The sequence below is a fragment of the Macrotis lagotis genome, chromosome 1 (genome assembly GCF_037893015.1).
Source record: "Macrotis lagotis isolate mMagLag1 chromosome 1, bilby.v1.9.chrom.fasta, whole genome shotgun sequence".
Classification (NCBI taxonomy): domain Eukaryota; kingdom Metazoa; phylum Chordata; class Mammalia; order Peramelemorphia; family Peramelidae; genus Macrotis; species Macrotis lagotis.
The window spans coordinates 287,928,679-287,955,345 of NC_133658.1; the positions used below are offsets into that span (position 1 = coordinate 287,928,679).

At 38.9% G+C, this 26,667-nt stretch overlaps 1 protein-coding gene across 1 annotated transcript in view; it reads right to left on the reverse strand.

The window, feature by feature from the left end:
- Positions 1–26,667, reverse strand: part of CFAP77 (cilia and flagella associated protein 77) — a 193,971-nt gene that overhangs the window by 70,982 nt on the left and 96,322 nt on the right. The window contains exons 2-3 of the mRNA XM_074210842.1: positions 22,072–22,171; positions 20,886–21,114 (exon numbers count right to left, since the gene is read on the reverse strand). Of these exons, the coding sequence (XP_074066943.1) occupies positions 20,886–21,114; positions 22,072–22,171 (329 nt within the window). The remainder of the gene's footprint in view (positions 1–20,885; positions 21,115–22,071; positions 22,172–26,667) is intronic.

Here is a 26,667-nt window from a genome sequence, read left to right on the forward strand (position 1 = left end):
TGAGAGCTAGGGAACAATAAGTCAGGCATCAAGGATCATAAAGAAGTTTTGCAGGTAGGATTTCCAGCCTTCTATAATGGCATCAAGAGACTGGGATAGTCTAGGATAGCTCAGAAAGGGGGCTGTTTCCCTAAGAAGATTGAGCAAGGTCTTGAGAGGTGGAAGGAAGAAAGAGGGGGAAAAATTTGGAACTCAAGACTACTGACATTATTGTCAAATTTATGCATTTGATTTGAACCCTGTCTCTCTGAATCCAGAACTAATGGTTTTTCTACTAAAGAAAGAGCTAAAGAAATTATCTGGAACACTGGAAAATTTATTTTGAGTTAAAAATACACTCCAGGGGCAGCTAGGTGGTGTAGTGGATAAAGTACTGGCCCTGGAGTCAGGAGTACCTGGGTTCAAATCCAGTCTCAGACATTTAATAATTACCTAGCTGTGTGGCCTTGGGCAAGCCACTTAACCCCATTTGCCCTGCAAAAAATCTAAAAAAAAAAAAATACACTCCAAATAATCAGAGTAACAATTATCTTTATTTAAAAATAAACTATTTTCAAAGAAAAAATCAAATGAATGCATTTGAAAATTAAATGAATTAATAATTTTTTAAAAGGTTAAGCAAAAAAGAGGAAGATCAGACAGGAACCAGTGCTACAAAGAATCAAACCCCTTTATAAAGGAGAACTTTATTTAAATGACTCAAAAATTGTTTCACTGCTGAAAAAATGGAACTAATCAATTAGTAGCATTTCACCTTTTGACATAACAAAAACGTTTTACATCTGTAAAAACCCTAAATTTTCATCAAGATTTTTTCAAATTTTCAAAATATGAACTTGATAGACACCAGCAAACATAAATATGTTTATATATATATATATATATATATATATATATATACAAAAAAGAGAGAAAAGAGATTATGTAATCATGATTTTGTTTTGTACAATTTAATTTAAGTATACATTAAATTTGTGTACTTAGAGTACCCTGCCTTTCTGTAACGGTCTTTGAGCTTCCAACAAGGATATACTTCTTGGTTGATTTGCCCTGATAATAGAATGGGTACAGGCTGAAATTTAGGCAGGTGATCTTAATCCCATTCATCTTTCATGACTGCTCAAATACTGTTTCCTCCCAAAACTCTTCGCCATTGAGGCTCTTCTTCTGAAATTCTTTATCACTTATTGCCAGTCCAATTCGTTGGGCATTTATGACATTGATTTTATAGTTAGTTGTCTTTTTTGTTTGTTTATGTGTTCTCTTTACTCTTGAAGGCAGGAGCCATATCTTATTCTTGGTTTATCCCTTATCTATACCTAGTGCCAGCTCTTAAACCTCAAGTTCAAAGATCTAAATTTACCCTCTCAGAAAGCCCCCTAAAGCTTGGGGAAACAGCTTGTTTTCTTTCCATTTATTTTAGACTGTTCCTGAGACACAGTGTTTAGGAGATACAATGCCTCTTCTGGGAGAAGTTGTTGATCATCATTATGATGCTAGCTCATCATTATATGGAATTTTTTTGATTATAAAAGCTTCAAATTTTTTTTGCAAGGCAATTGGGTTAAGTTACTTGCCCAAGGTCACACAGCCAGGTAATTATTGAGTTTCTGAGGTCGAATTTGAACTCAGTCCTGCTGACTCCAGGGCCGATGCTCTATCCACTTCACCAGCTAGATGCCCCCTAAAAACTTTGTTTTTTATTCTTCCACAATGTTACTATCAACATCTGCAAATATGATTATCCCCATTTTGCAGATGAGAAAATTTATACTTAAAGAAATTTACTTGTCCAAAAAGCATGCAAACTTAGGTTGCCTCATGGAATATAAATTCTTTAAGGGCAAGACTATTTCATTCATTGTATTTTTATCCCCACATTCTGGCATAGTGCCTGGTGAATGGTAGATGCTTAATAAATACTGATTGATTGATTGATTCTGAATCCAAGCCCAGGGCTCTTTCTATTAAACTCAGCTGCTTTATCATCATTGAACCTCTCTTTCCCTTCAATGGTCTGGTTCAGCATTCACATTTTGTCTTTTCATACTTCCTAATGAACTGCTTCCTTTGGATTATTCAGACAGCAGCTATTCCAAGGGATTTAGAGTGAGTTGTTGGCCCAGTGTAGACCTGCATTAAAAAGTCAAATACTTACCAAATCTATACTTTCCCCATTGTGGTTTTGGATTCCTTAAACGCACTTTGGAATGTTATATAATTCAGGCAGCTTTCTCTATGTCCCAGTGAATTTGAGGATAGGAGGGAGATAGGGAAATTCTATGTCGCTATTTTCACTGGCTCTTAGAGAATTGTGTTTGCCTATGGATCCATTAAGTGGTTTCCATCAGTAATGACAGGGCTCCTGCTAACAGCTTATACAAATTATTTGCTGATAACCTAGCAGAAGCCTTTCAGAAAAGAAACTTGGTGCCCTGATGAGCCCAGTCACAACAAAACTGTGTCAAAACTAAGTCTAATATGGTGAAAAATGAAGAAAAAAATTAAAATGAGCTCCAACTTGTTGTCGGCCTTCGAGAAACTTCAAATTAGTTCAATCAAATCCATCTTCGCTGCTTTGCAATTGATACCCCAGACCAGGGGTTGATCTAAAATGAAGGCACCAGGGACATGCAAGAGAAATGGAAATTATCATTTGCAAACATTAGGCTGACACTTTGTGCGTGTGTGTGGTTGAGACCTGACAGCTCTGATTTGTGGGCTCCATTCCTCTCTGCCAAATAGTGCTCTGTTGAGATTAGAGGGGGCTCCTTTTATGGCAGCCCATCTTCATCCTCTCTGCTCATTAAAACTTTGTGGAGCAGGAGAACTTGGCGGAAGATAGGAAGGCGTTGGAACCTTCTGAGGGACTTTGGTACACATTTGTTGAAAGGTGTTTGAGAAGGGAGCCTTGGGTCTGACAAACCGGATTTTAGTACGGCTCTCCATTCACAGCGGGCTAAAATAATTGGTCATCAGTGACTACTAATTCGGTTTCGTAGCCAGAGGCAATTTTTTTCTTTCTGGAAAATCAATGACAGCACAGAGGTCTGTTCAACGTGATTCAGCTCAAGACGGGTCCTTATTTAGCTCTTGATGCTCCTTCCACCGGAGACAGCTATTTTGTTAAAATTAAATTAAAATCCATCTCTTCTGTGCCATTGGAATGGAGGGGCCAGGCAGGGCCACTGCTCTTTCCAAGAGGGTTTGGGAGTAGGGTTTGCACTGTCTCTTTGGCAGCCACTGAGGCTGTGAAACCAGTCCGTTGTCTCCCATGCCAAACCATGGGTTGGTGAGGGGTGAAAAGGATAATTGATGAAAAGCATGGCCTTTTCTTAAACTTAACTAAATCAAAAGCAGCCTCATGAGGAATTTTGGGGAGGGGGTAATTTCACAAAGAGTCAAGCCCTGTTTTCTTGAAACTGATGTTCACTCTGAAAATAAGAGGTTTGAAATATATAGCAGTACTTTGACCCAGGGTATTCTACTCCAGTTCACATGTCCCAAGTAAGTCCCTTTCATGGAGCACTAGTTTTGGAGTCAGATGACCTGGGTTCAAATCCTTGTATTTCAAATTACTATCTCTTTGATATCAGAGAATTCATTGAATCTCTCTGAAATGGTTGAACTAGATGACTTTGAAGAATCCATAACAGTTGTAAATCTATGCTCTGGTAATAGCAAAGTTAAAAAGAAAAATCAGAAGTACTTCATACTAGCAAAACTCCAGAACTCAAGTAGGTGCTCATTTATTGAAGACTGACTGAACCACTAATTGACTACTAATTCGGTATATGACTATCATGAAATATTATTATGATTTAACTACAATGAATAGGTCAGAGAAACATGGAAAGATTTGTATGAGCTCATACAGAGTAAAGTAAAAAGAACCAGGAAAAGATATGCACAGGAATATAAACAAAAAATTTAATAAGAGTAATTATAATGACTATAATCATGGCCCAGTTAGAAGACATATCGGAATGTTCTTTACTATCTTTTTCTTGAGAGGTGAAGGGTACTATGGGAGTGGAATATTGTATGCATTGTCATGGTTCCTGTGTCTGTTTTTGGTTTGTTTTTTGTTGTTGTTGTTGTTGGTTTTTGTCATAAGAGAAGATTCCCTGGAAAGAAGACCATATTCAAGAAGAACTGAGATTTAAAAACAAAACACCTCAGTAAAATTATGAAAAGAAAAGAAAGGTAAAGTATATGTGTGTATGTGTGTGTGTGTGTGTGTTTCACACATAGTATGGATGTAATCTGTGTTGAAATGAATGTATGTCAACAAGGTCCTGTAGAGGCAGAGACATTTTTGTCTTTCCATTGTTAATCCCACAAAGTAGATGCTTAATAAGAGGTCTTCTCTGTCAAGTGAAGTCAACAAATAATTACTAGAACACTTAGTATGTGTCCAGAATTGTCTCAATATATTTTCTCTAAGCCAAAACAACCAGTTAATTCTGACCAAAAGAACAATCTACTTACTAGCTCATTTTGATATAAGTACTCAGTAGGGAAAAGCTAAGATAACATCATGGATTTCAATGGCATTTCTCTCCATGGAGATTTTGATTATTAATTATAAATAATTTATTATTAATCAAAAGCAGCTAGGTAATGTAGTGAATAGAGCCTTCGATAAGAGTCAAATCCAGCCTCAAACAATAGTTGTGTGACCTTCAGCAAGTCACTTAACCTTTTCTCTGACTCAGGTTCCTTAACTATAAAATGGGGATGATGTTTGTCCTTCACTCTCAAAGAAGACTATGACATCAGGGAGGTGATGCCAAGACAAGTAAGCAAATTGGATTTGAGTGGGGAGCAGTGTGTTGGGTTAAGTCTCACATTCTCCTCCAGAGACATCTGAGTTCAATGACTGGAACACTGTAGATGGCCTTGGATGTGAGGCAATCAGGATTAAGTGACTTGCCCTAGGTCATCGGTTGGTTCTTGCCCTTCATTATTGAAGAAGACCAAAACTACATCTCTATGTTGGAGACAAACTACATTGTGTCTGACTGTGGCACACTAAACTTATACATCTCATGTTTCATTTGAATATTTCAATTCTGTCACGCTTGTAAAGCACTGTACCTTCTCTAATGAGGGCACACAATGCTGGGTGGTCCTGTGCCAGTGTCTCAGATGCTGTACATCAATTCCAAAGTTTTTATGACCTTCAAAGAGTGTTCCTGGGGTGGCTAGGTGGCATAGTGGATAGAGCACCAGCCCTGGAGTCAGGAGTACCTGAGTTCAAATCCAGCCTCAGACACTTAATAATTACCTAGTTGTTTGGCCTTGGGCAAGTCACTTTAACCCCATTGCCTTGCAAAAACCTTTAAAAAAAAGTGTTCCTGTATCATTTCTTCTGACCCCCACGTGAGTACCTGTTTCTCAAAAAAAAAAATAGTCCTTTTGGGATTTGAACTAGCCCATTGGAGTTTTGCTCTCTGTTGTAATGTTTGACTGCTTGGATGTTTAGTTTAAGAAAGGACCTTAGTATCTGATTTGTTATCCTGCCAGGTGATCTTCAGAATCTTCCTAAGATAACTGAAATGGAAGTGATTCAGTTTCCTGACATGGCACTGGTAGTCTGGAGAGGTTTTATAGGCATATAGCAATGAGGTCAGCACAATGACTGTAGATCTTCAGTTTGGTAGTCAGTCTAATACAATACATCTTTATCTCCCACACTTTTTTTCAGAGCCTCCCAAACTCTGGCAAATGTCAAGTGGTTGAGGCACATTTAAACTCAAGTCCTCCTGACTCCAGGGCCTCATAGTAGGTAGGCACTCAATAAATATTTATCTGGAGTTTTTAAAATCTTAGTCATGTTTGCAAAAATCTCCCCAGACTAGTTGGAAACTAGTTATTTTAGCTCCTATTTTAGAGAAAGAGGAAGTCAAGTCCTGTAAGGTTCCATAACCAACTCAAGGTCAGGGTACAAATAAATATATTGGAGTCAAGTATTTGGAATCTCCTGAGTTCCAGGTTGTCAATCCACTAGTCAGAAGACTTTTGAGTAGATTCTTTGGGCACAATTCCGGTTTCAAGAATAGAATTATTTCCCTTAGGATCAGAAGAATATGTTGCAACTTAAGAATAAGTAAGGGGTTGATGGCTTGGGACACATTTTTCTTAGAGTTCTAGTTCACAGTTCCATCTAAGAAGTCCTGGGTTAAGACTACCTCTCCTCCACTGACTGTGGTGTTACTAACTGGGAAGAGTTGGTAGTCTATCCCCCATTTATTTTTCTGTATATAGTTCAGTAGGAATGGGGGATAGGAAGGGAGGTGGACCAGGGGGCTTCAGGCAGCTACAACCTACTCCTTCATTTTCTCCTTAATTGTTCCCTGCTGAAGGGGGCGGGGGGGGGGGGGGGGGGGGGGGGGGGGGCCTGTCTGCTTTTAACAAGACAGGGAGTGAGAAGAGGGTGTTAATTGAGGCACTTAGCCACTCCTCACCAATGTGGCTCTTCCAACTAATTAGGGAAGGGGGCCTCTGGGCTTTTAGTTATTTTTAAAAATTGTTTGTGGATTGAACATAAAGGCTAATGACAGAAGAGGACAGCAGAGATAGGAGCAAATTCCAGACTTCTAAATTCATTTAAGAAGTCATTTGCAATTTGTTAATATTTTTCACCAGGGTGAATTCAATTAGCAGTTCTCACAGAGAATTGGAGCCTGACTGGGTGGGGCAAGGGGATCTTGGTCAATTTATTCCAAAGAAGTTTCTGCTAGTTATTCAAGGATGGGTGCACTCATAGCTTCATAGTCCTCCAAACAGACTGCTAACAAACCTGATGGTCATATAAAAGATAATTTTTTTCAGTAATGCTGCCTGATACTTCCTTCAGCTTAATGGGGAGAAAGAAAAATTTGAGCAAAACCCCAAAGAAAATGTACGGAAGTTTTCTCTTTATATGGCTTCCCCCTAGGTTTCTGTTGGTCCTGGGAATGTGAAGAAGAAAATGTCCAGTGGAGAGCAGGTTCTAAGGTAGACTTAAGGCTTCTTTGTAGTCCATATTTCAGTTAGAAATCTGGGGTAGGCAGCATAGGTTAGATTGGGGTTTAGGGAGGACAGGTTCTCCTCTCAGTTGTGCCACTAATTTACTGTATGATCTTGGTTATGTCCCCTCCCTCCTCTGGGCTTCAGTTTCCTCATCTGCAAAGCAATAGGACTGGTCTAGAAACTGGAAGGGCTGAAACCTGATCCTGGGTTCTTAGGCTTTTTAAAAATCACAGACCCCCTTGACAATCCAGTGAAGTCTCAGAAAAATTTTAAAAATTCATACTTGATGGATATCCTCAAATTCACTTGTGATGAAAGAAAGTGAGAATATAAATTTTTTCCATCCAAGTTCATCCCTGAAATCTATTCATGCATCCTAGGTTAAGAACTTGTGTCCCTTCCACCTCTAACATTCTCCATTCTCAGATCCCTTCCAGTTCAGACATGCTATGTTCCAATGTTCCTTCAAGTTCTAACCCTCTGTTCTAAGGTCCTTTCCAGCTCTGACATTCTATGTTCCAAAATCTCCCTTGGCTCTGATAATCTATGAAATGGTGGGTTATCTTATGTAGCATTAAGTGGATACACAAATGATCCTGTCCGTATCCCTAATCCTACAATGAGTAAATTTAAGAGGTATTACACAAGACATCTTCAAGTCTGAAAGATTTGGAAAAGCCTATGGAAGGTTTCTGGGTAAATATGTATTATTATGCTGAGTCTTACTCTAGATGTTATCAGTGGCATATGTGCCCTGAACTGTGTCATTAATATTGGTAGCAGATTCTCACTAAGTCATCTATACTACATCGGTTCCTTTTGTGACTCAGGGCATTCATGTACAAGACAGCTGTCTTAGGTCGTAACATGGAATGATAGAGAATAGCTTCTCTGGGATTTACTCTCCTGACCTGAGCTGTCTAGTTTTGCCCTCACCAGCTGAACTAGTCATAATCACAGTATGATTGTCCTTGGGATATTCATTCATCCATTCATTCAATGAATAATACTTTCCTAGTCAGACCACAACTAGAAGACTATATTTAGTCCTAGATGCTACATTTTGGGAAGAATATCAATAAATTAGGGAGATCTAGCAGAGGAAAATCAGGACTAAAAAGAATCATACAAAGATTTGATAGAAGGAATGTGAATGTTTAAGTGACTGAAGAAAAGACTTGGTGAGAGTGAGTGGGAAAATAAGATAACTGTCTTTAAGGACTGCATTTATATTTTCAGGCATAGCCATTATTGGAATTTGTTTTGCCTGTCTATGCCTATATAAAGATGGTTTTATTTAAGGGTTTTTTTTTATTTTGGGGGGGTGCAGGGGTTAATGGCAGATATCAATGAAAGAAAAAATTTTGACGAATGTCTTGTTCTAACTACCCTTGGAACACTGAGTGAAAGTTGCAAAGAATTAAATTTAAGCTAAAATAAAGAAAAATGTTCTGTTAGAGCTAGCCCAAAGTGAAATGTGTTGACTTTGGTGTTAGTGGTATCTCCCTTCACTGAAGGTTTTAAATTGTTGGTTAAGTGTTAGTTAGGTGTTAGTAGAGGGATCCTTTTTCAGCTGTGGGTTAGACTAGAAAGACTACTAAGTCCTTTCAACTCTGAGTTTCTAGGGACTTTTCAGAGAAAAATGCTAAAGGCTGAAGAAAAGAGCTTATTATCTATCAATATAGCATATATATATATATATATATATATATATATATATATATATACTATAATGCTCAACAATCTATTTATATCAGGGAGGTATAAAACAAAGTGCTGTATGAGGGTCAAAGATGAAGGTCATTTCCCAAAAGTATGAATCAGGAAATTCTTCCTGGAAGAGGAGACATTTGAGTTGGTTTGAAAGAATGGGTAGAATCTCAACAACCAACGAATGGAAAAGAAGACATTACAGGCATTAAAAGTCAAGGGAGGAACAAATGCACAAAGATAAGAAAATGCAACAAATGCTGGGAAAATAAACCATTTCAGGTTTTGGTTAGTTTATAGAATACAGGGAAAGGAAAACAGAAGTTAAAGCTTGGGGAGTGCAGATGGTAAGGACCTTGAATGCCATTTAAAGAATTCAGGATTTTAGTTGACAGATGATGGGGAACCCTTAAAGCTTTTTGAGCAGAGAAGTGATATAACTAGATCTGTACATAGACAAGATTAGTCTGGCAAAATCCAATAGCTTAATTTGGAGTAAGATTAGACTGGAAGAAAGAAGTCCCATTAGGAGGCTATTGCAATAAACTCCAATAAGTAGTAATGAGGTCCTGTACTAGGGGGCAATAGAAAGAAAGAGAAGGGTGTCCGTGTTGTGACGGCAGTCCACAAAGAAGAGAATTTTACATAAACACCCACTCACTCTAAAGCAGTTTTGTGTGTTTTTGAATTAACTTTGGCTGTACAGATCTACTAAGGGTCTGCTCCTTCATCCAACATAAAAAGGTTCTAAGCAGCTAGAGATATGGTCCTAATTATTAAAAAACTTTTTTTTTTTGTTTTGGTTTTGGTTCTAGTGGAGAAGGCAGGAGGCCTGGAGACCGTGGAGCACCCAGTACTGACTGCTGATGCTTAGACTCGGCTAGGGCTCACAGTTGCAAAAGCCATTTTACTGAAAGCAGCCCTTGTAGAGATCAAAAGCCTGAGCGAGAATCCGAGCAATCTGATTGGTGGAAGCCCCATGGGGGAGGCCGGGACCTTAGCAGAGGCTCGTTAGCGCTGACCTTGGCACGGGAGCTGGCTGCTGATGGATAGGGTGTGGAGCCGGACAAGCCCCAGGGGAATGCCTGTATTATCTATTATTGTCCCATCAGCGCCTTCCCTGACCCCTCCCTGCTCCGAATGCCACACACATCAGGGAAACAATAAATCTAAGTCTGAGCCCAGGAAAGAAAGAGGGAGAGAAGGAAAAAAGAGAAGGGATGAAAAATGCCCTTTTTATGACTCTGGTAACAAAGCTGGCCTTTCCAGGGAGGAAAACATAGCTTTGGGGAAGCCAGAGGGAGATAGAAGTGGGAACAGCTGGGTGACTGGGAAGCTTAGGGAGAGAAAAAGGGACAGAGACATCATCCCTACCCACTGAGTCCTCAGGATTTCCTGGCCTATTAAATGGAGTTGTATTTGCTTTCTCCATAGACTCAAGGAATGCCAGAGCTGGAAGACAGAGTTCATCTCTTCTACACTCTCAACTTGGGCAGCTGGGTGGTGCGGTGTTTAGAACACTGACCTTGGAGCCAGGAGGACAGGAGTTCAAATCCTGTCTCAGACACTTGACACTCACTAGCTGTGTGACCTTGGGCAAGTCACTTAACCTTGATTGCCTCACATCCAGGGTCATCTCTAGTCTTCCTGATTCATATCTGGTCACTGGACCCAGGTGGTTCTGGAGGAGAAAGTGAGCCTGGTAATTTAGTACAGCATCCCCCTCACACTCAAATCCAATTCATGTGCTTGTCATGGCATCACCTACCCTAATATTGTGCTCTTCTTTGAGAATGAAGGATAAACAAAATAATAATAATAATAATAATAATAATAATAATAAGAAGAAGAAGAAGAAGAAGAAGAAGAAGAAGAAGAAGAAGAAGAAGAACTGAGGCAATGACAGGGAAAGTAATTCGCCCACCACTTGCTTAACTGAGCCAGTCTTCCTGGGTCAAAAGTCTGGGACTCTTTTCACACTACCTCTCCCTCTCTCTCTCTCTCTCTCTAAATGGGCAAGCTCTCCAATGAAACTCATTCTAAGTCCAATCGGGGCTTTGACTTGGCCAAAGCAGATAGAAAGCATTATCTGTCAAGCATCTCTAACTCCATTTAGTGGTTGACTTCAGCAGAGTCTGAAAGGATTCAGGTCCAGTTCTCTTTTAAAGAAAATATTAATATTTTATCAGGGTTGCTGGGGGGAATGTTTCTATAGGGAGAGCCCCAGAAGTCTTGTAGTCAGATATGCACTCCCTCTTGTGGTCATTCTAGGTTCCGACTGAAATCTCAGGACTGTATTAAATCCACTTTCCCTTTAGTTTAGCTTTTGGAAAACTCCATCTTCCATTCTCTGGAACAGACCTAAGAAGGGGCTTGTTATTGGTTTATTGGTGGGTGGTTTGGATTTTTGGCCACTGGCTCACAGTGTAACAAAAGAACCCAGAATGATTGATGGGCCTATTGTAAATTTGTAAAATAAATCAGCTTGGCAGATAGATTCAAAAAACCTGTCAGCCTGAAAACATTTTTTTAACAGCCTGTAAAATTTTTTCCCATCCTTCACATTTGTGTCAGGCTGATGATGCATCTGATGGCAACAAGCAGCAGTTCCCAAAAGAAGTACAATGCCAGCTGCATTGCCCATTTTTATTATAATTCTTACTTTGCCTCAGCTGCTTTTCTTTGAGGTTCTGGGTTTGAGGGTCTGACTAATTTGTTGGTTTAAAAAATGTTGAAGTTGAATTGTGCCATTCTGACCCTCAAGAATATAAACTGGTTTTACCCTCTGATCCAAAACATGGTTCATAGCATTAAATAGTGAGGTATTTTGTTTCTTATTAGGTTCTTCTTCTGAATAAATGAAGTTTCAATTCTCAGGACTTAAAAAATTATTTAGAGAAGTTATCTTTTTTATTGTCAAATAACTTATTTTGAAATGGGCTAGACTCATAGATTCCAAAGATTAAGCTCTGTTAGGGGACCTTTAGAATCAAATCCCCTCATTTCAGAGATGTGAAATTGAGGTCCAGAGAAAGGCCAGTCCTATGAATAGGAAGCACATCTGACACTGAATCTGATACAATTCTTGTAAATCATACAACTAGTCAGTAGTAGATCCAGGCTTCATAACTCCTTATCCAGAGTTCTTTCCAGAACTACCACTATGACTACTTCCATTTCAAAGATGACTTTGGTGGTATTTGTGCCGTGTTTCATTTGCATTAAAGTTACTATAAAATTGTGTATAGGTCTCATCTCCCTAATTAGAATATAAGCTTCATGAGGGTAGGAGTCCTGTCTTAGATATCTGTGTTTCCCTTAAAAAATACAGTACTTCATACACAATAAGTACTAAATAAAAGATTGATGAATGAATTTTAAAAGATCAACTCTTTCCTCTCCATTTCCACAATCTTAAAATACTAACCACTTCCTGCCTGGAGTTCTGTACCTCTTTGTTCTATATCTAGGACAAGGCCAACTGGAGGAAGGAAAGGGAAGTTTACTTCATAACTGTGGGGTGTCTTCTACTGCTGCAGACACGAGAAAGATGACTCCAAAGCATGTGCACAGGAGGTGTTAGAGCTAATCTTAGCTACCAGAATTCACAAGCTGCCATATGCTGTTCTATTCCCCTCCATGCCACTGGACTGTATCTTAATTGACAATGCTTGCCCAATTAAGAGCTCTAACAATTAAGATGTACTGGGAGTTATGTGAATATTTGCAAACACTTGTTAAAATGTATCAATAATTAAGGGGGGGTGCTGTTTAAATAACTGCACTTCTGGCTGTCTGACATTATCGTTTACACTGAACCACAGAGTGCCTTTTGGGCAGAATTCAGCATTACTAAGCTGGCAGCTGACCTACCCAAGGTCCAAATATCCTTTTCAAATCTAAATTTACCAGTTTTGGCAGGATCTATACAGAGCAAGCAAAATAGAGCTAGGAGGACTTTATCCAATGTTCAGTCCCCAACCTGCTATTTTAAAAAGAAATGGTTTAGGTCAGATGTTCTTAATTTGTGGTCAATAAACGTTTTTTTAAATGTTTGATAATTGACTCTCAATATAACAGGCTTCCTTTGGAATTCTATGTATTATTTTTATGATGCATTTAAAAAACATTATTCTAAGAAATGATCCAGATTTCACCAAAATGCCAAAGGAGACTATGATGCCCCATCCACCCAAAGTTATAAGTGATTTTCCTTCTTGGGATAAAGAGTCAGACTTTCACTTTCAACCATTCATGAATGGTTCTTCTCCCTCTGAACTGATACTATAATTTCCTTGCAGCTCCATGTTAGGCATTTGATTTCATGTCGTAGTTATTTGTGTCATAGCATAACTCTGTACTCCACAAGGGCAAGGACCTCAACTTGTAAAACTGAGCTTTCCTCCAATGCCTAAACACAGTAGGTGCTTAATATATATTCACTGAATTGAATTGAATCATGTGGATCTAAGGAAGGAAGGAAGCATGCATTTTCTCCTCATCAGGAATAAATGTAATAATTTGCTTGGAAATGACAAACACTCAGTAAATATTATCTTAAGGAGTCCTATTTTGGAGGACTCTTTTGCAAAGGTGTTTATTTTGTGTAGAATTCAGAATCTAAACCATGGTCATCAATAGAAGCTGCCAGCGCAGTGGAACAAGTGCTGGACAGGCACCTGTTCAAACCACATTCTAGTCCCAGAGCTGCCAGCAGGAGCAATGTAACCCTGTGCATCTGTAAGAAAAACCTGGGAACATGTACACAAACTTATGCAATGTGAATGAGCAGAACCAGGAGAACATTCTACAAAGTAACAAACTCAAATAGAGGTTTTGGGGTCTGAAAGTAGTTTGAAACATACTTTTTTTACTTTCTTATTTTAGGGGTTTTAGTCTGTATTTTCTTTTGCAAAATGACTAATATGGAAATTTGTATAACAAATTGCTTTTCAGGGAGGAGGATGGAAAAGAAAAGAGAATATAGAAATCAAAATTTTAAAAAATGTTACATTTTTGTTAACATGAAAATGAGAAAAAAATTCAATGTAAAAATGTTTTAAGCATATAAAAAAGCAGCTGTAAAATGAGGATAATAGCATATTGCATCTCCCCCAAAGGGCTTTCCATATGCTCTCATCATCCATCTAAGGTGTCTAGGATATAAATTATTACTTCCCTTGTACAAATGAGGAAACAGCAAATGACTTGTCTCTGTTCACAATTAATTGATTAATCAATAAACATTTACTAAGTCATTCCTTTATTCCATGCATGATACTAATTTAGAGAGACAAATAAAGAAAGAAAAAAAATTCCTGCCCTCAAGAAGCTTACATTCTAATGGAAATCAATGTATTCGTAGATATATACAAGGTGCATAAAAAAAGCTAAGAGGTAACCTTAGAGGGAAGGTACTACCAGCTGGGGGAGCTAGGATAGACTTCTGGAAGAAGATGGTGTTGAACTGAGCTTTGAAGGAAGATGGGGATTTTAAGAAGCAGAAGCAACAAGGGGAAAGAAATACAAGTTTGAGGGACAGTCATTGAAAAGGCACAGAGGTGAGAGATGGAATGACATAAGGAAAATCAGAGGTGGGACTGAAACCAAAGTCTCATCAACTATTTCACAATTTTCTCTTGATGTGCAAGCAAGCTACTTTCAAAGGGTATGCAAGAGCTAGTTCAAATAGCTTGATTGTTTTGTTGGCTAATTAGACAAAGTAATGGAGAAAAAATGCAGATTAAATTTAAAAGTATGTCATGTGTACATTGTGTATATATTTTTAAATGGGGTGATTGTCAAATATTTACACTGGTCTTTTCCATTTTTAAGCCTCTGTTTTCTCATTTATAAAATGAGAGGGCTGAGACAATGATTTCTATGGTCCCTTCTAATTCTGTAAGCACCAACCTAAACTTAGAATGAACTTCTCAAATACTTAGTGCTGGGTGGAATGATATCATTAACTCTTCAGTAATGTGGGTATGATTTGGTCTTTAACATGCTTTTAAAGTAAAGAAATAAATACAATCAGGCACTGTAAAAGGTGGTCATTAGCAAATGGGCCCGGTGCCCCATCACTTTAAAGTAATAGCCCCATTACTGCCTAGGACTGATTATTTTTTAAACCTACCTCTTCCATTTATGCTGTGGGGGCTGTGATTTTGTCAGGGAAAGTTGGACAGACCAGCCAAGCTTTCCAGCAGCCATTTAACCTCCATTTATGAAGAAATAAAGCAAAATTGATGCTGATTGGGCCCTGCTTTGGGGGATATTTCTGGTCCATAAAAGCCCTTTTCCCTGCAATTTGCTGAGCTGCCCTGTCATATCAGAAGGAGCTGGTGCTGATAAAGATAAAGCTTTATCGCTGGGGTATTTGCTGCTAACAGCAACCTAATGCAGCAGTTTCATTTTGATGCAATTAATGTTAATGTCTGCTACGAAAATTGTCATTAAATACCATTTTAAAATCCATTCAATTTGCATATGCAAAGCCCATTTACTATCACAGAAGATAGAGCCAGCACTTCATCACACCCTTTTCCTAGAATTTGTAGCCAATGGATTTTATAGCAATTTAAGATTTCATATTGAAAGCCTGATGATAATATACATCCTTTCAAGTAGCTCAGTGGATTTAGAAGATGTAGTGGGCAAAGGCAGCTACCAAATTTGAAAATGTTGCAGGTGTCTTCCCTAAACCCTAGTATTCAATAAGTTGGGAATAGCAGGACTGTTGGGTTGTGAGTCAGGAGACCTAGGCTGGAGACTAGGAGTATGACCTCCACTGAGTCAAAAGGCCTGTGTGAGTCTTAGTGTTCTTATCTGTAAAATGGGAAGAATGACGCTACTGTTAGTACATCAGAGAGACTACAGAGACTAAATGAGAATAAAGCAAAACAATGAGTGCAAATGCTCTTCAAAAGTAAAAAAAAAACCTGTTAGAAATGCATTTCATTGTTGTTTTTTTAATTTGCATTTTTCTGATTATAACCCCATTTGAATGATGTTGCCAACAGCCAAGAGCACACAATAGTTATTGCTAAAATAAAAATAGAAATTATAATGGCTAGCATTTACATGGTGCTTTGAATTTTGCAAAGCACTTTGCAAATGTTTCACAAAAATCCTGGGAGGTAAATGCCATTCTGTGCCCATTTTACAGAAGAGGAAACTGAGTTAAGTGAATTGCCCAGTTTCCCAGAGCTAGTAAGTGACTGAGGCTGGATTTGAAGACTAATCTTCCTCACTCCTAGTCATTGCATGCCCTTCCTGCCTCCTATGTAACTGTTATGTAGAAATACTGTCTTCCTAATCAATGATGGCATAAGAGGAATTTCTATTGCTGTAAGACCTAAGGCATGTGGAGACAATAATATTGCTATGGTCAATAGAAATGATTATTTAAAGTGTGTTATGTCAGTCAACATATTTTGAATGAATGACTGTGAGAAAAAAAAACATTTATTAAATAACTACTATGTACAAAGCACTGTGCTAAACCCTGAGAACACAAGTAGAAAAACAAGTGATTCCCTTCTCTCCAAGAGTTCACATTCCACTGGAGGAAACAAAACATAGAGGAGATTATCAGTTGCAAATCAGAAAAATATCATGGTCCTTAGTGTACAGTCACAAAATGGATGGTAGCACATCTTCTTTGATGTCAATTACACTGAAAAAACCATGTTCATTTCTAATATTGAGTCACTGTCAAGGTTAAGAACTTTTGTGATAAGCACTATCTTTCCTGTGTTTTCAATAGCTGTGGCCACTAAACTGTAGGGGCTGATGCCCCTGCAGAAGCAGCTGCCTAGTACCATCTCCTCATTGGTTGTTTACCTGGATGATGGTTCCAGGAAGCCACAGCTATTCATTCCTAAGGTTCTTGAGTTTATTATGTATAGAAAGTAGCAAGAGTGGTAGGAAGTATAAAAACAATTAGAATTAGAGGATCTAGGTTAGAATCCCACTCTACTAGTTAAGACCTATATGACCTTGGACAGGTAAGTCATTTTACTTCTTTCATCTGCAGTATTTTTTTTTTTTTGCTTGGTTTTTGCTTTTTAGAGGCAATATGGTGTGGTGGTTGGTTCTTGTCCTTCATTATCAAAGAATACCAAAATGACATCACCATGTTTGAGGCAAATTACAGTGTATAACACTGTAGAACACCAGATTAAATAGTAAAAAGATTAATTTAGCTCAATCCTTTCTCAAACACCCTCTAGTTATGTGACCCTGGATAAGTCATTGAATCTCAGTCTGTTCTCTCAGCTCTAAAATGGGGATAACTATAACACTTAGCTTACAAGGGTGTGAAGACAAATGAAATAATATATGTAAAGTCTATATTAATGTCAATAGTATTACCCCTCCATGGTTCCACTCTTGAAGCAGGTAACTTTCCTAATCCAAATATCCCCACCTTGGCTACTACCTCCCTACATATATTATTTCTTCCTCTTAAAATGTCAATTTTTTGAGAGAGACATTTGTTTCTCTTTGTCATTTTTATTCCAATGCTTGTCACATGGTAAACACTTAAATGCTTTGCCATTCATTTATAGCCTTTGACTAATTATTTATTGGAGAATGACTTTTCCAAAACTTGCTCATATGCAGTTATTTTTTTATATGTATCTTGTTTGCCAGCCAAAGTAGTGTAAATTCTCTAAGGGAAGAGACAAGTTCTACTTCTGAATCAGATTTATATGTATTTATTGAGCAGATGTATAAAGACTGAATGAAAAGAAATCCTGTCAACTAGGAAGTTCTAACCTAAAGTATCAAATGAGTATCCAAATTAGGGCAATGACCTGAAGGGATATATTTCGATCTAACTACTTTTTTGAGATTCCTTTTCTTCTTTGCAATAATCATGGGTTCCTATAATTTAAATGCAGATCTGAACCTTCAAATAATTATAAAATTTCTTTTATTCCTGCTTACCTTTCATTTGGGTACTTTATTTCCCTTTCTCTAAAGCCTACATATCTTCCTCTAGGGTCTCTCATATCACATAGGGGAAAAATACAATAAACACGCATCCTTGAACACATTTCATCTCATCTTCTCTAGCAGATTGCCTCCTCTATCATCCCCATTCTCTCACTAATCTTCTTTCAATCCACTGTTTGCTTCCAGGCTGCCTGTAAACATGTCCAAGCCTCCCTTATCCCTAAAAAAAAGAAAAATCTCACTTGCTCTGAACATCCCTGCTATCTGTCATTCTATAGCTCTCTTCCCTTTCATTACTAAACTCCTAGAAAAAGCCATTTACAATTAGTGCATCTACTTCATTTGCTCTTATGCTCTTCTTCTGGGGTCTGACTTCTGATATCATTCAACTAAAACTGCTCCAAAGTTTCCAGAGATCCTTATCCTTCTTGACCTCTCTTTTACATTGTCCATCACCTTCTTCTCCCCAATGGATACTCTCTCCTCTCTAGATTATCAAAATCCTTCTCTATCCTGCTTCTCTTTCTACCTGACTGCTCTTTCTTAGTATCCTTTACTGGATCTTCATCCAGGTTATGCTTGCCAACCATGGATGTCCACCAAAAAGTCATTGATGTCTCAAATTCAACATGTACAAAACAGAATTTATTCTATATAGTCAGGGACAGTTAGGTGGTACACTAGGTGGAGCACTGGACCTGGAGTCAGGAAGATCTGAGTCCCAACTCAGACACTTGATACTTTAGTAGTTGTTTGACCTTGGGCAAATCACTTAACTCCACTGCCTTGCAAAGCAAACAAAACAAAAAGCCATATATAGTCACTCAAAACAAATTAGTGTGTTTTCTATGTCTGAAAGAAAAAACTCCACAGATACACACACACACACACACACACACACACACACACACACAGACGGATGATTATTCATTTGGTATCTCACTCTTTATCAGAAAGTGAGTCACATGTTTTATCACTGATCCTCTAGAATTGTGGTAGGTCATCACTTTTGGGAAAAGTTTCTTCCTAAGTCTTTCAAAATTATTTATCTTTACAAAATTGTCAATATAGGAATTGTTATCCTGATTTTGCTTCTCATCAATTCATCTAAATCTTCCCAAGTTTCTCTAAAACTATTCTCTGTAGAGGGGAGCTAGCTGGTTCATTAGATAGAGCATCAGCACTGGAGTCAAGAGAACCTGAGCTCAAATTCAACCTCATACACTTACTAGCTGTATGACCCTGGGCAAGTCACTCAATCCCAATTGCTTCCAATAAAACAAAATATTTGTGTACATCCTTGGAGTTTGTTTTTCTTAGGACCAATCCCTCCCTTAATCTACTCTCTCTCTAATTTTTCCATTTTCCCTTTATCCCTTTCCCTCCTGTCTTCCTGTTAAATGAAATGTATTTCTGTACCCAATTCTATGTGTTTATTCTTCTCTCCTTTAACTAATTCAGATGAGTATGAGGTTCAGGGGTCATCAGTTCTCCTCATTCCTCCCTGTTTTTATAGACTTCTACTTGTGTTCCCCAAATATGTGAGATAATTTTCTCTGACCTTATTTTCCCTTCTCTCTCTCTCCTCTGATTATAAGAGATCTAGGTAATTTTATCATTTCTTGAAATTATGATGTCTGGACTCTTTTTATGTCATCAAAGCATTTAGGTAATTCAATGATTTTTAATTTTTTTCTCCTCAATCTATTTTTCAGGGAGTTGTTTCTGACTTTCTTTTAATACTATCTTTTGGTGTCATTGGCTTCTATTTGGTCTATTCCAATTATCAGGGAGTTTGCTGTTTGGGTAAGGTTTTGGACCTCTTGTATCAAGTTGTTAGTTCCTTTTCCAATTCTTTTTTCTATATCTCTTATTTCTTTTCTATTTTTCCTTTAGTGCTCTTATTTCATTCATAAAAAAATTTTAAAAAACTCTTGCTTCATCTCCTCCAGGAAGCTTTACTTGTAGATGTTTGGGAGTCATTCTTTTCTCCTAGGTTTGTGTCTTAAGCATCCCTGTCACTATATTCACTTTTGATGCCATTCTTTTTTCATTTGGTTATTCTTCCAGCTTTCATCCTGATTTCAAATTTGATATTAAGGTGTCTTTCTGGATGGAAAATCTGGGCTTCCTGTTGTCTTGGGAGAATAAGCATTGTACTATTCCAGGCTCTCAGAGGCAGCTCAGGCTACAGAATCTGGAGGTTATCATCTGACTCAAGGCAAAGTGATCTGGCCCCTGGTCTGAGCTCTACAAGTTCCTGACCTGGGTTTGGATTTAAGCAACAGTAGACTACTCTGCTAGACTCAGTCCCTATTAACCAACAGGGAAGTTGGTTCAGTGACAAAACCACCAGCTTTCCCTTGGTTTAGGATCCTGCCCTGGTTATTTCTCTGTAGGCTTCAGATTAGGCTAGAAGTTAGAACCATCTCTGCTCCTGGGGTCCAAACTAAACAGCTGCTATTAATTTTTTAACTTTTTACTCTTTCAAAACAGCCTAAGACCTAGGCACAGTTGTTTACCCCATGGAAGTCTGGCTTTGATTTGTCAAGTGAAACCTAGTGGTGACAAAGCTCCCAGTTGGCATCTGTCCCACTCGTTGCACCTCTTCTTGAGCTGATATGTAGGTTTTTACTGTGCTAGAGTCCTTCACCCATGTACCCTGGCTATCCTCTAAATCTCTTATGTTCCTTCTCCCTTCTCCCTTCTGAATTGCTTCATGACTCAATCCCACCTCCAGCAGGAGGTCTTTCTTAGTTTTTCCATCCTATCTCTTCCCCACTGACTGCTGTTGACTTCCTTCTAAGATAAATTCCCATTTACATATATATATATATATATATATATATACATACATATTATGTAAATAGTTATTTCCATGTTATCTCCCCATTAGACTAAGCTCCTCAAAGGCAGAGAATGGTTTTGCTTTCCTTGGTATCCAGAATTCTTTCTGGCACATAAGTGAGACTTGTAGATTGTCAATAAACCCAAAATTAGATTTAAGGAGTTTGGGCTTTATTTGGGTCTTTGAGACATCAAATCATGCTAATTCACCTGAGAGACCTGAGATAATATTCCCATTAATCAACACCCCAGCAACTTTTTTTCTTTTGGCCTAGTCTCTGATTACACAGGTGGGATAGAGCCCAGAGGGAAGGAAGGATGGGGCTTTGGTTACAGGGCAGGCCTACCGTGGTCTGATCCCAAAGGTACTATCTGAATCGACAGATGACATGTCCTTTTTGAAACACCGCTCATCCTTGTCACTCCTGCGGACATCATTGAGTTGACGGTATAAGAAATGTTCCTTGGCTGTCACCAGACCAGCCTTGACTGCCCCACGGTTCATGGCAATAAAATCCCGAGTCATAGCCTGGGGGGAGGTGGGTTTCTGTTTCCAAACATTCCAGTGACCAAGGGCTATGGGGAAAGGGAGATGAAAGAATAATAGAGATACTTTCAGTCAGTTAATCCATCCTTCCTTCCTTCCTTCCTTCCTTCCTTCCTTCCTTCCTTCCTTCCTTCCTTCCTTCCTTCCTTCCTCTCTTCTCCCAACAGATTCCCCACTGTACCTCTTCCTCCTCATTCAAGTTTCTAAACTCTCCTTTTCTGAGTTAGTTGTCAACCTCTCAGAAGAATCATAACCTCCCCCAACTCAGGTATTCCCCATAGTAGCTGAACAGGTATCACTTAGAAAATTCTTCTTATGGGCTGCTTGGTGGCGCAGTGGATAAAGCACCAGTCCTGGAGTCAGTAGTATCTAGGTTCAAATTTGGTCTCAGACACTTAATAATTACCTAGCTATGTGGTCTTGGGCAAGCCACTTAACTCCATTTGCCTTGCAAAAACCTTAAAAAAAAAAAAAGACAATTCCTCTTATTCCAGATTCTGAGCTTTAAGGTGAGTTTCATATGTCATCTGGTCCAACCCTATTATTTTAGACATGAAGATACTTTGGACCAGAGGTGTTTCACAACTTAACAGAGGTAATACAGGCAGAATCTGGCTTTGAATTAAGGCCTCACTCTTTCCCTTATACTAGATTCCCCAAATCAACATTAAATGAAAAATAAAATGAATGAGTGAAATAAAGAATGCCATATAGGTGGCTATTATGACCCATGCTATTTGCCTATTCTTCCAAACTCTAAGAGACCTCTTTGGACTTGATCTCTTGCCTTTGTAGACCTCACAGGCATCCCCAATTTATTGGATCCTTAACCCTGTCCCTCTCTGGCTGAATCCTTCCCTTTGCTGCCCACATCTCAGCCAAATAATCATGACTCACCAGCTAGGGGAAGAGTGGTTTACCCCCCCCCCACATTCAGTCCTTTGACTTGTTAATGCTCTACAACATGCAGACTTGTACCATCTTACCTTCTGGGACTCCTCCATCAAGTCCACGAACATACAATCCATAGTTAAAATTAATTCCAGGCAGAGCACTACTCCTCTCCCGAGGCTTCCCAAGTTCAGCCTAACAGAGAAGCAATGGGAGAAAATGTAAAGAATAAAGAGTCACATCAAATGACCAATCAATGGAATGACAAGAGGGCTTGCTTGAGAGCCTAAAGGTTTACTGTCTAGTACAGACCATCGCTAATTTTCTGCAGCCTTTGTTTAATGCTCAAGGTCCTTCATAATCTGCTCACCACATACTTCTATCCACTCTTCTTATATCTTATATGCCTCCAAAGCCCACATATTCTACAATCTAATACAATGATCTCCTTTTCCATTTCTCCAACAAGATACTCAGTCTCCTCATTCTGGGCATTTTCACTGGCTGTCCCTCAAGTCTGGAAGGCTCTCCCCCTTCCATCTCTCAATATCAATCATCATTCTTTCCACATTGTCACCCTCCATCTCTATGATGATGATGTTCTTCAGTTTCCTCAATTTGAAAAATGAAGGGTTGGACTCCTGATGTCCCTGGCTTCCTTCAAGTCTCTTCCAGCTCTAAAATTAAGATTCTATGAATAGGGCGATTGTTAGAAGTGAAGACTGGATGAAGGGTATGACCACAAAATTCCCTTCTAGAGGCAATCATGAACCAGAAACAAATTTTCTTAGGAACTACTTTTAGCTGTTCGGAAGTGGATAAGGAAGAAAATGCTAAGTTATATGAAATATGTAATATTCCACATGTTTATATGGACTATTTGTATCCTACCTGTGGTAGAGCATTCAGAACTGGTAATAGTCTGATCAACCACATGTGGACTTGTCTCTAACTTATCTCTAACATAGTGATGTTGTCGATAATGGACAAAAACCATTCCACATCTAGTGTCTCCCACCTACAAAGAAAGAAGGAAGGCTGAGAGAGCTGACAAATTTTGAGTGCTGATTGAAGCATGCTTCTTTCACTTATTTTATTTTTCTTGCCTTTTCTTTGTTGTAGCTTAGCTAATGTGGAAATAAATATGTTTTGAATAAATTCACATGTGTAATTGATATCCTATTTCTTGCCTTCTCAATGGGTGGGGGAAGGGTTAGAGGGAGAGAGAATATAGAACTCAAAATGAATGTTAAAATAAACAAAGTATAATTTTTGAAAAGGAGAAGATAAACTTTTTGATTGGGGCTAATTTGGTAATTATAATTATGCAATGTGTAGTTTCTTTTTTTTGTTCTATTTACCTTGTTATAGTCATTATTTATAGTGATTCTTGATTCTGCTTGCTTCATTTTACATATGTTCACATCTCCCCATGCTTTTCTGAATTCTTCATATTCATCATTTCTATAGCACAATCATAAACAATTTGTTTGGCTATTCCCCAATCAATCAGTGCAATCCAGTCATTTCTAATGAAGGAGTACAAAGGCAGGAGCAGTGAAAGTTGAGGGTATAGTATAAATGGTGGAAGCCAAGAAGAGGCTGGAGAGGGAGGTGGGAGGGAGTATACTGTATCTTATTTGCTAGTGGCTAGAAATATCAGTTCTGAGAGAGGAAATGTGACCAATGGATGGAAAAAGCTACTTCCCTCTTAGGTTAAAAATAAGAATGTTTAAGTTTGTAAAAGATGTAAGAATTTACTTTCACCTTTGAAAAAAGATTAACCAAGAGTCCTTTAGGTGGTGCAGTGAATAGAGCACTGGCCCTGGAGTCAGGAGGACCTGAGTTCAAATTTGACCTCAGACACTTAATAATTGCCTAGTTGTGTGACCTTGGGCAAGTCACTTAATCCCATTGTCTTAAAATTAAAAAAAAATTTTTTAAAGAGTCCTTTGAGGGGCAGCTAGGTGGTGTAGTGGATAAAGCACTGGCCCTGGAGTCAGGAGTACCTGGGTTCAAATCCGGTCTCAGACACTTAATAATTACCTAGCTGTGTGGCCTTGAGCAAGCCACTTAACCCCATTTGCCTTACAAAAAAATCAAAAAAAACCTAAAAAAAAAAGAGTCCTTTGGGATCTGACATTTTGTATTCTAAGGTTTTTTATACCATAATACTCTGTTTTGAGGTCTCTTACTAAGGCCTCCTCCTCATTTCTAACCTTCCATTTTCTGAGACAATTCAATTAAAAATTATATATTCTTATTATCTTATTTTCCTGTGCTGTGTCTTGAGAATCTAGGGATAGCCAATAGATGTAACTAGAACAGAAATTCACAGCCAGAGAGTAAAGGATCTTTATAAAAAAAAAAAACAAATGAAGGGGGCGGAGCCAAGATGGCAACAAGAGCAGATTGTGTCTTAGACTCTCTCTCATAAATCTTTGCAACTAAGGACTCTAACTAAATTTTCGAGAGACAGAACCCACAGAGGGACCCAGTGAGGCAGTTCTCCTACTCAAGGTAACCTGGAAAAGAGCAGAAAGGCTCTGCTCCCCAGGGTCAGAGGGGCGGCCCACCAGAGGGGTGGCCCACCAGAGCAAAAGAACTTCAGCCTCCTGGAGGCAGTCCCAGGGCGCTGGGAGCCCTGGCTCACAGCAGCAGGGGAGTTTCCTGACCTGTGCTCCAGGGAGCACTGGGCACATTGGAGCAACAGCTGGGGGACCTCTGCCAGAGCGAGTGGGTGAAGCCCAGCCCTCAGGGCACACAGCAAGCAGCATGATCTTGCAGCAGCCCAGATCCAGGAAACAGAAGCAGGTGGAGTTGGTAAGCAGGAGCCCCCAGGGCATGAGCCTATTGACCCTAGGGAGGAGAGTGAAGAGAGACTGCAGAGCCCTGTACTCTGCCCCTGGAACAGGACTCTAGGGCTCTGACCACATTCAGATTCTGATTGCAGTTTAGGTCCCCCCATAGAACAGCAGGGCCCCCCCACCTCAGCCCCATGGCAGAGTGGGGTGCATATGGTCCACAGACCAGGAAGGAGGACAGAGTCTCACACACTGAGATCCTTGTAGGAGTGTCCCAAAAGCTCAGGAAGCACCCCAACCAAAAACAGTCTTAGGCTGGGAAAATGAGCAAGCAGAGAAAAAAAGAGGAACACCATTCAGAAATATTTTCCATATGAGCCCAAGAAGGATCAAAACACTCAGTCTGAAGATGAGGAAGCACAAGCTCCTGTATCTGAAGACTCCAAGAAAAACAGAAATTGGGCTCAGGCTATGACAGAGCTCAAAAAAGACTTTGAAAATCAAATGAGGGAGATAGAAGAAAAACTGGGAAAAGAGATGAGAGAGATGCAGGAAAAACATGAAAATGAAGTCAGCAGCCTAGTCAAGGAAATCCAAAAAAATGCTGAAGAAAATAGCGTGCTAAAAACCAGCTTAGGTCAAATGGATAAAACAGTTCAAAAAAGTTATAGAGAAGAATGCTTTAAAAAGCAAAATTGGCCAGATGGAAAAAGAGATAAGAAAGCTCTCTGAGGAAAACAAATCCTTCAGACAAAGAATAGAACTCAGGGAGATTGATGAATTTATGAGAAATCAGGACTCAATACTTCAAAACCAAAAGAATGAAAAATTAGAAGAAAATGTGAAACATCTCGTTGAAAAAACAACTGATATGGAAAACAGATTTAGGAAAGATAATTTAAAAATTATTGGAATACCTGAATGTCATGATCAGGAAAAGAGCCTTGACATCATTTTCAAAGAATTAGTACAGGAAAATTGCCCTGATATCCTAGAAGCAGAGGGCAAAATAGAAATGGAGAGAATCCACTGATCCCCCCAAGAAAGAGATCCCAAAAAACCCACCCGAAGGAATATTATAGCCAAGTTCCAGAACTCCCAAGTCAAAGAGAAAATATTACAAGCAGCCAGAAGGATACAATTCAAATATCGTGGAGCTGCAGTCAGGATCACACAGGACTTAGTAGCAACTACATTAAATGCTCATAGGGCTTGGAATATAATATTCTGGAAGGCAAAAGAGCTTAGAATGCAATGGAGAATCAACTACCCCTCAAAACTGAATGTCCTCTTCCAAGGAAAAAGTTGGACTTTCAATGAACCAGGGGAATTTCAAATGTTCCTGTTGGAATGACCAGAGCTGAACAAAAGGTTTGATCTTCAAATACAGGACTCAGGTGAAGCATAGATATTGGAGGAGAAGGGGAAAATATGAGGGACTTCATGACGATGAACTATGTATTCCTGTATAGAAAAATGACACTGATAATACTCATATGAACCTTCTCAGTTAATAGAGCAGGTAGAAGGAGCTTTTATAGTTGAAGCACAGGAGAAAGCTGAATTTGAAGATAAAATATGGTGTAAAAAGGGAGTCAATAGAAAAAAGGGAAATGTAATGGGAGAAAGAAAAAGGAGAGGGGGAATAGGCCAAGATATTTCATATAATAAGATTTTTCTTTATTACAATGAGCTATTGCAATGATATGGAAGGGGTGAAGGCAAGGGAGAATGAGGGAATCTTCTCTCTCATCAGAGGTGGCTAGGAGAGGAAACAGCATATATACTCAATGGGGTATAGACATCTAGAGTAAGAAGGGGAAGACAGGGGGAGGGGTGGGGATGTGAATGTAGGAGGAGAGGATGGACCATTGGGGGAGAGTGGTC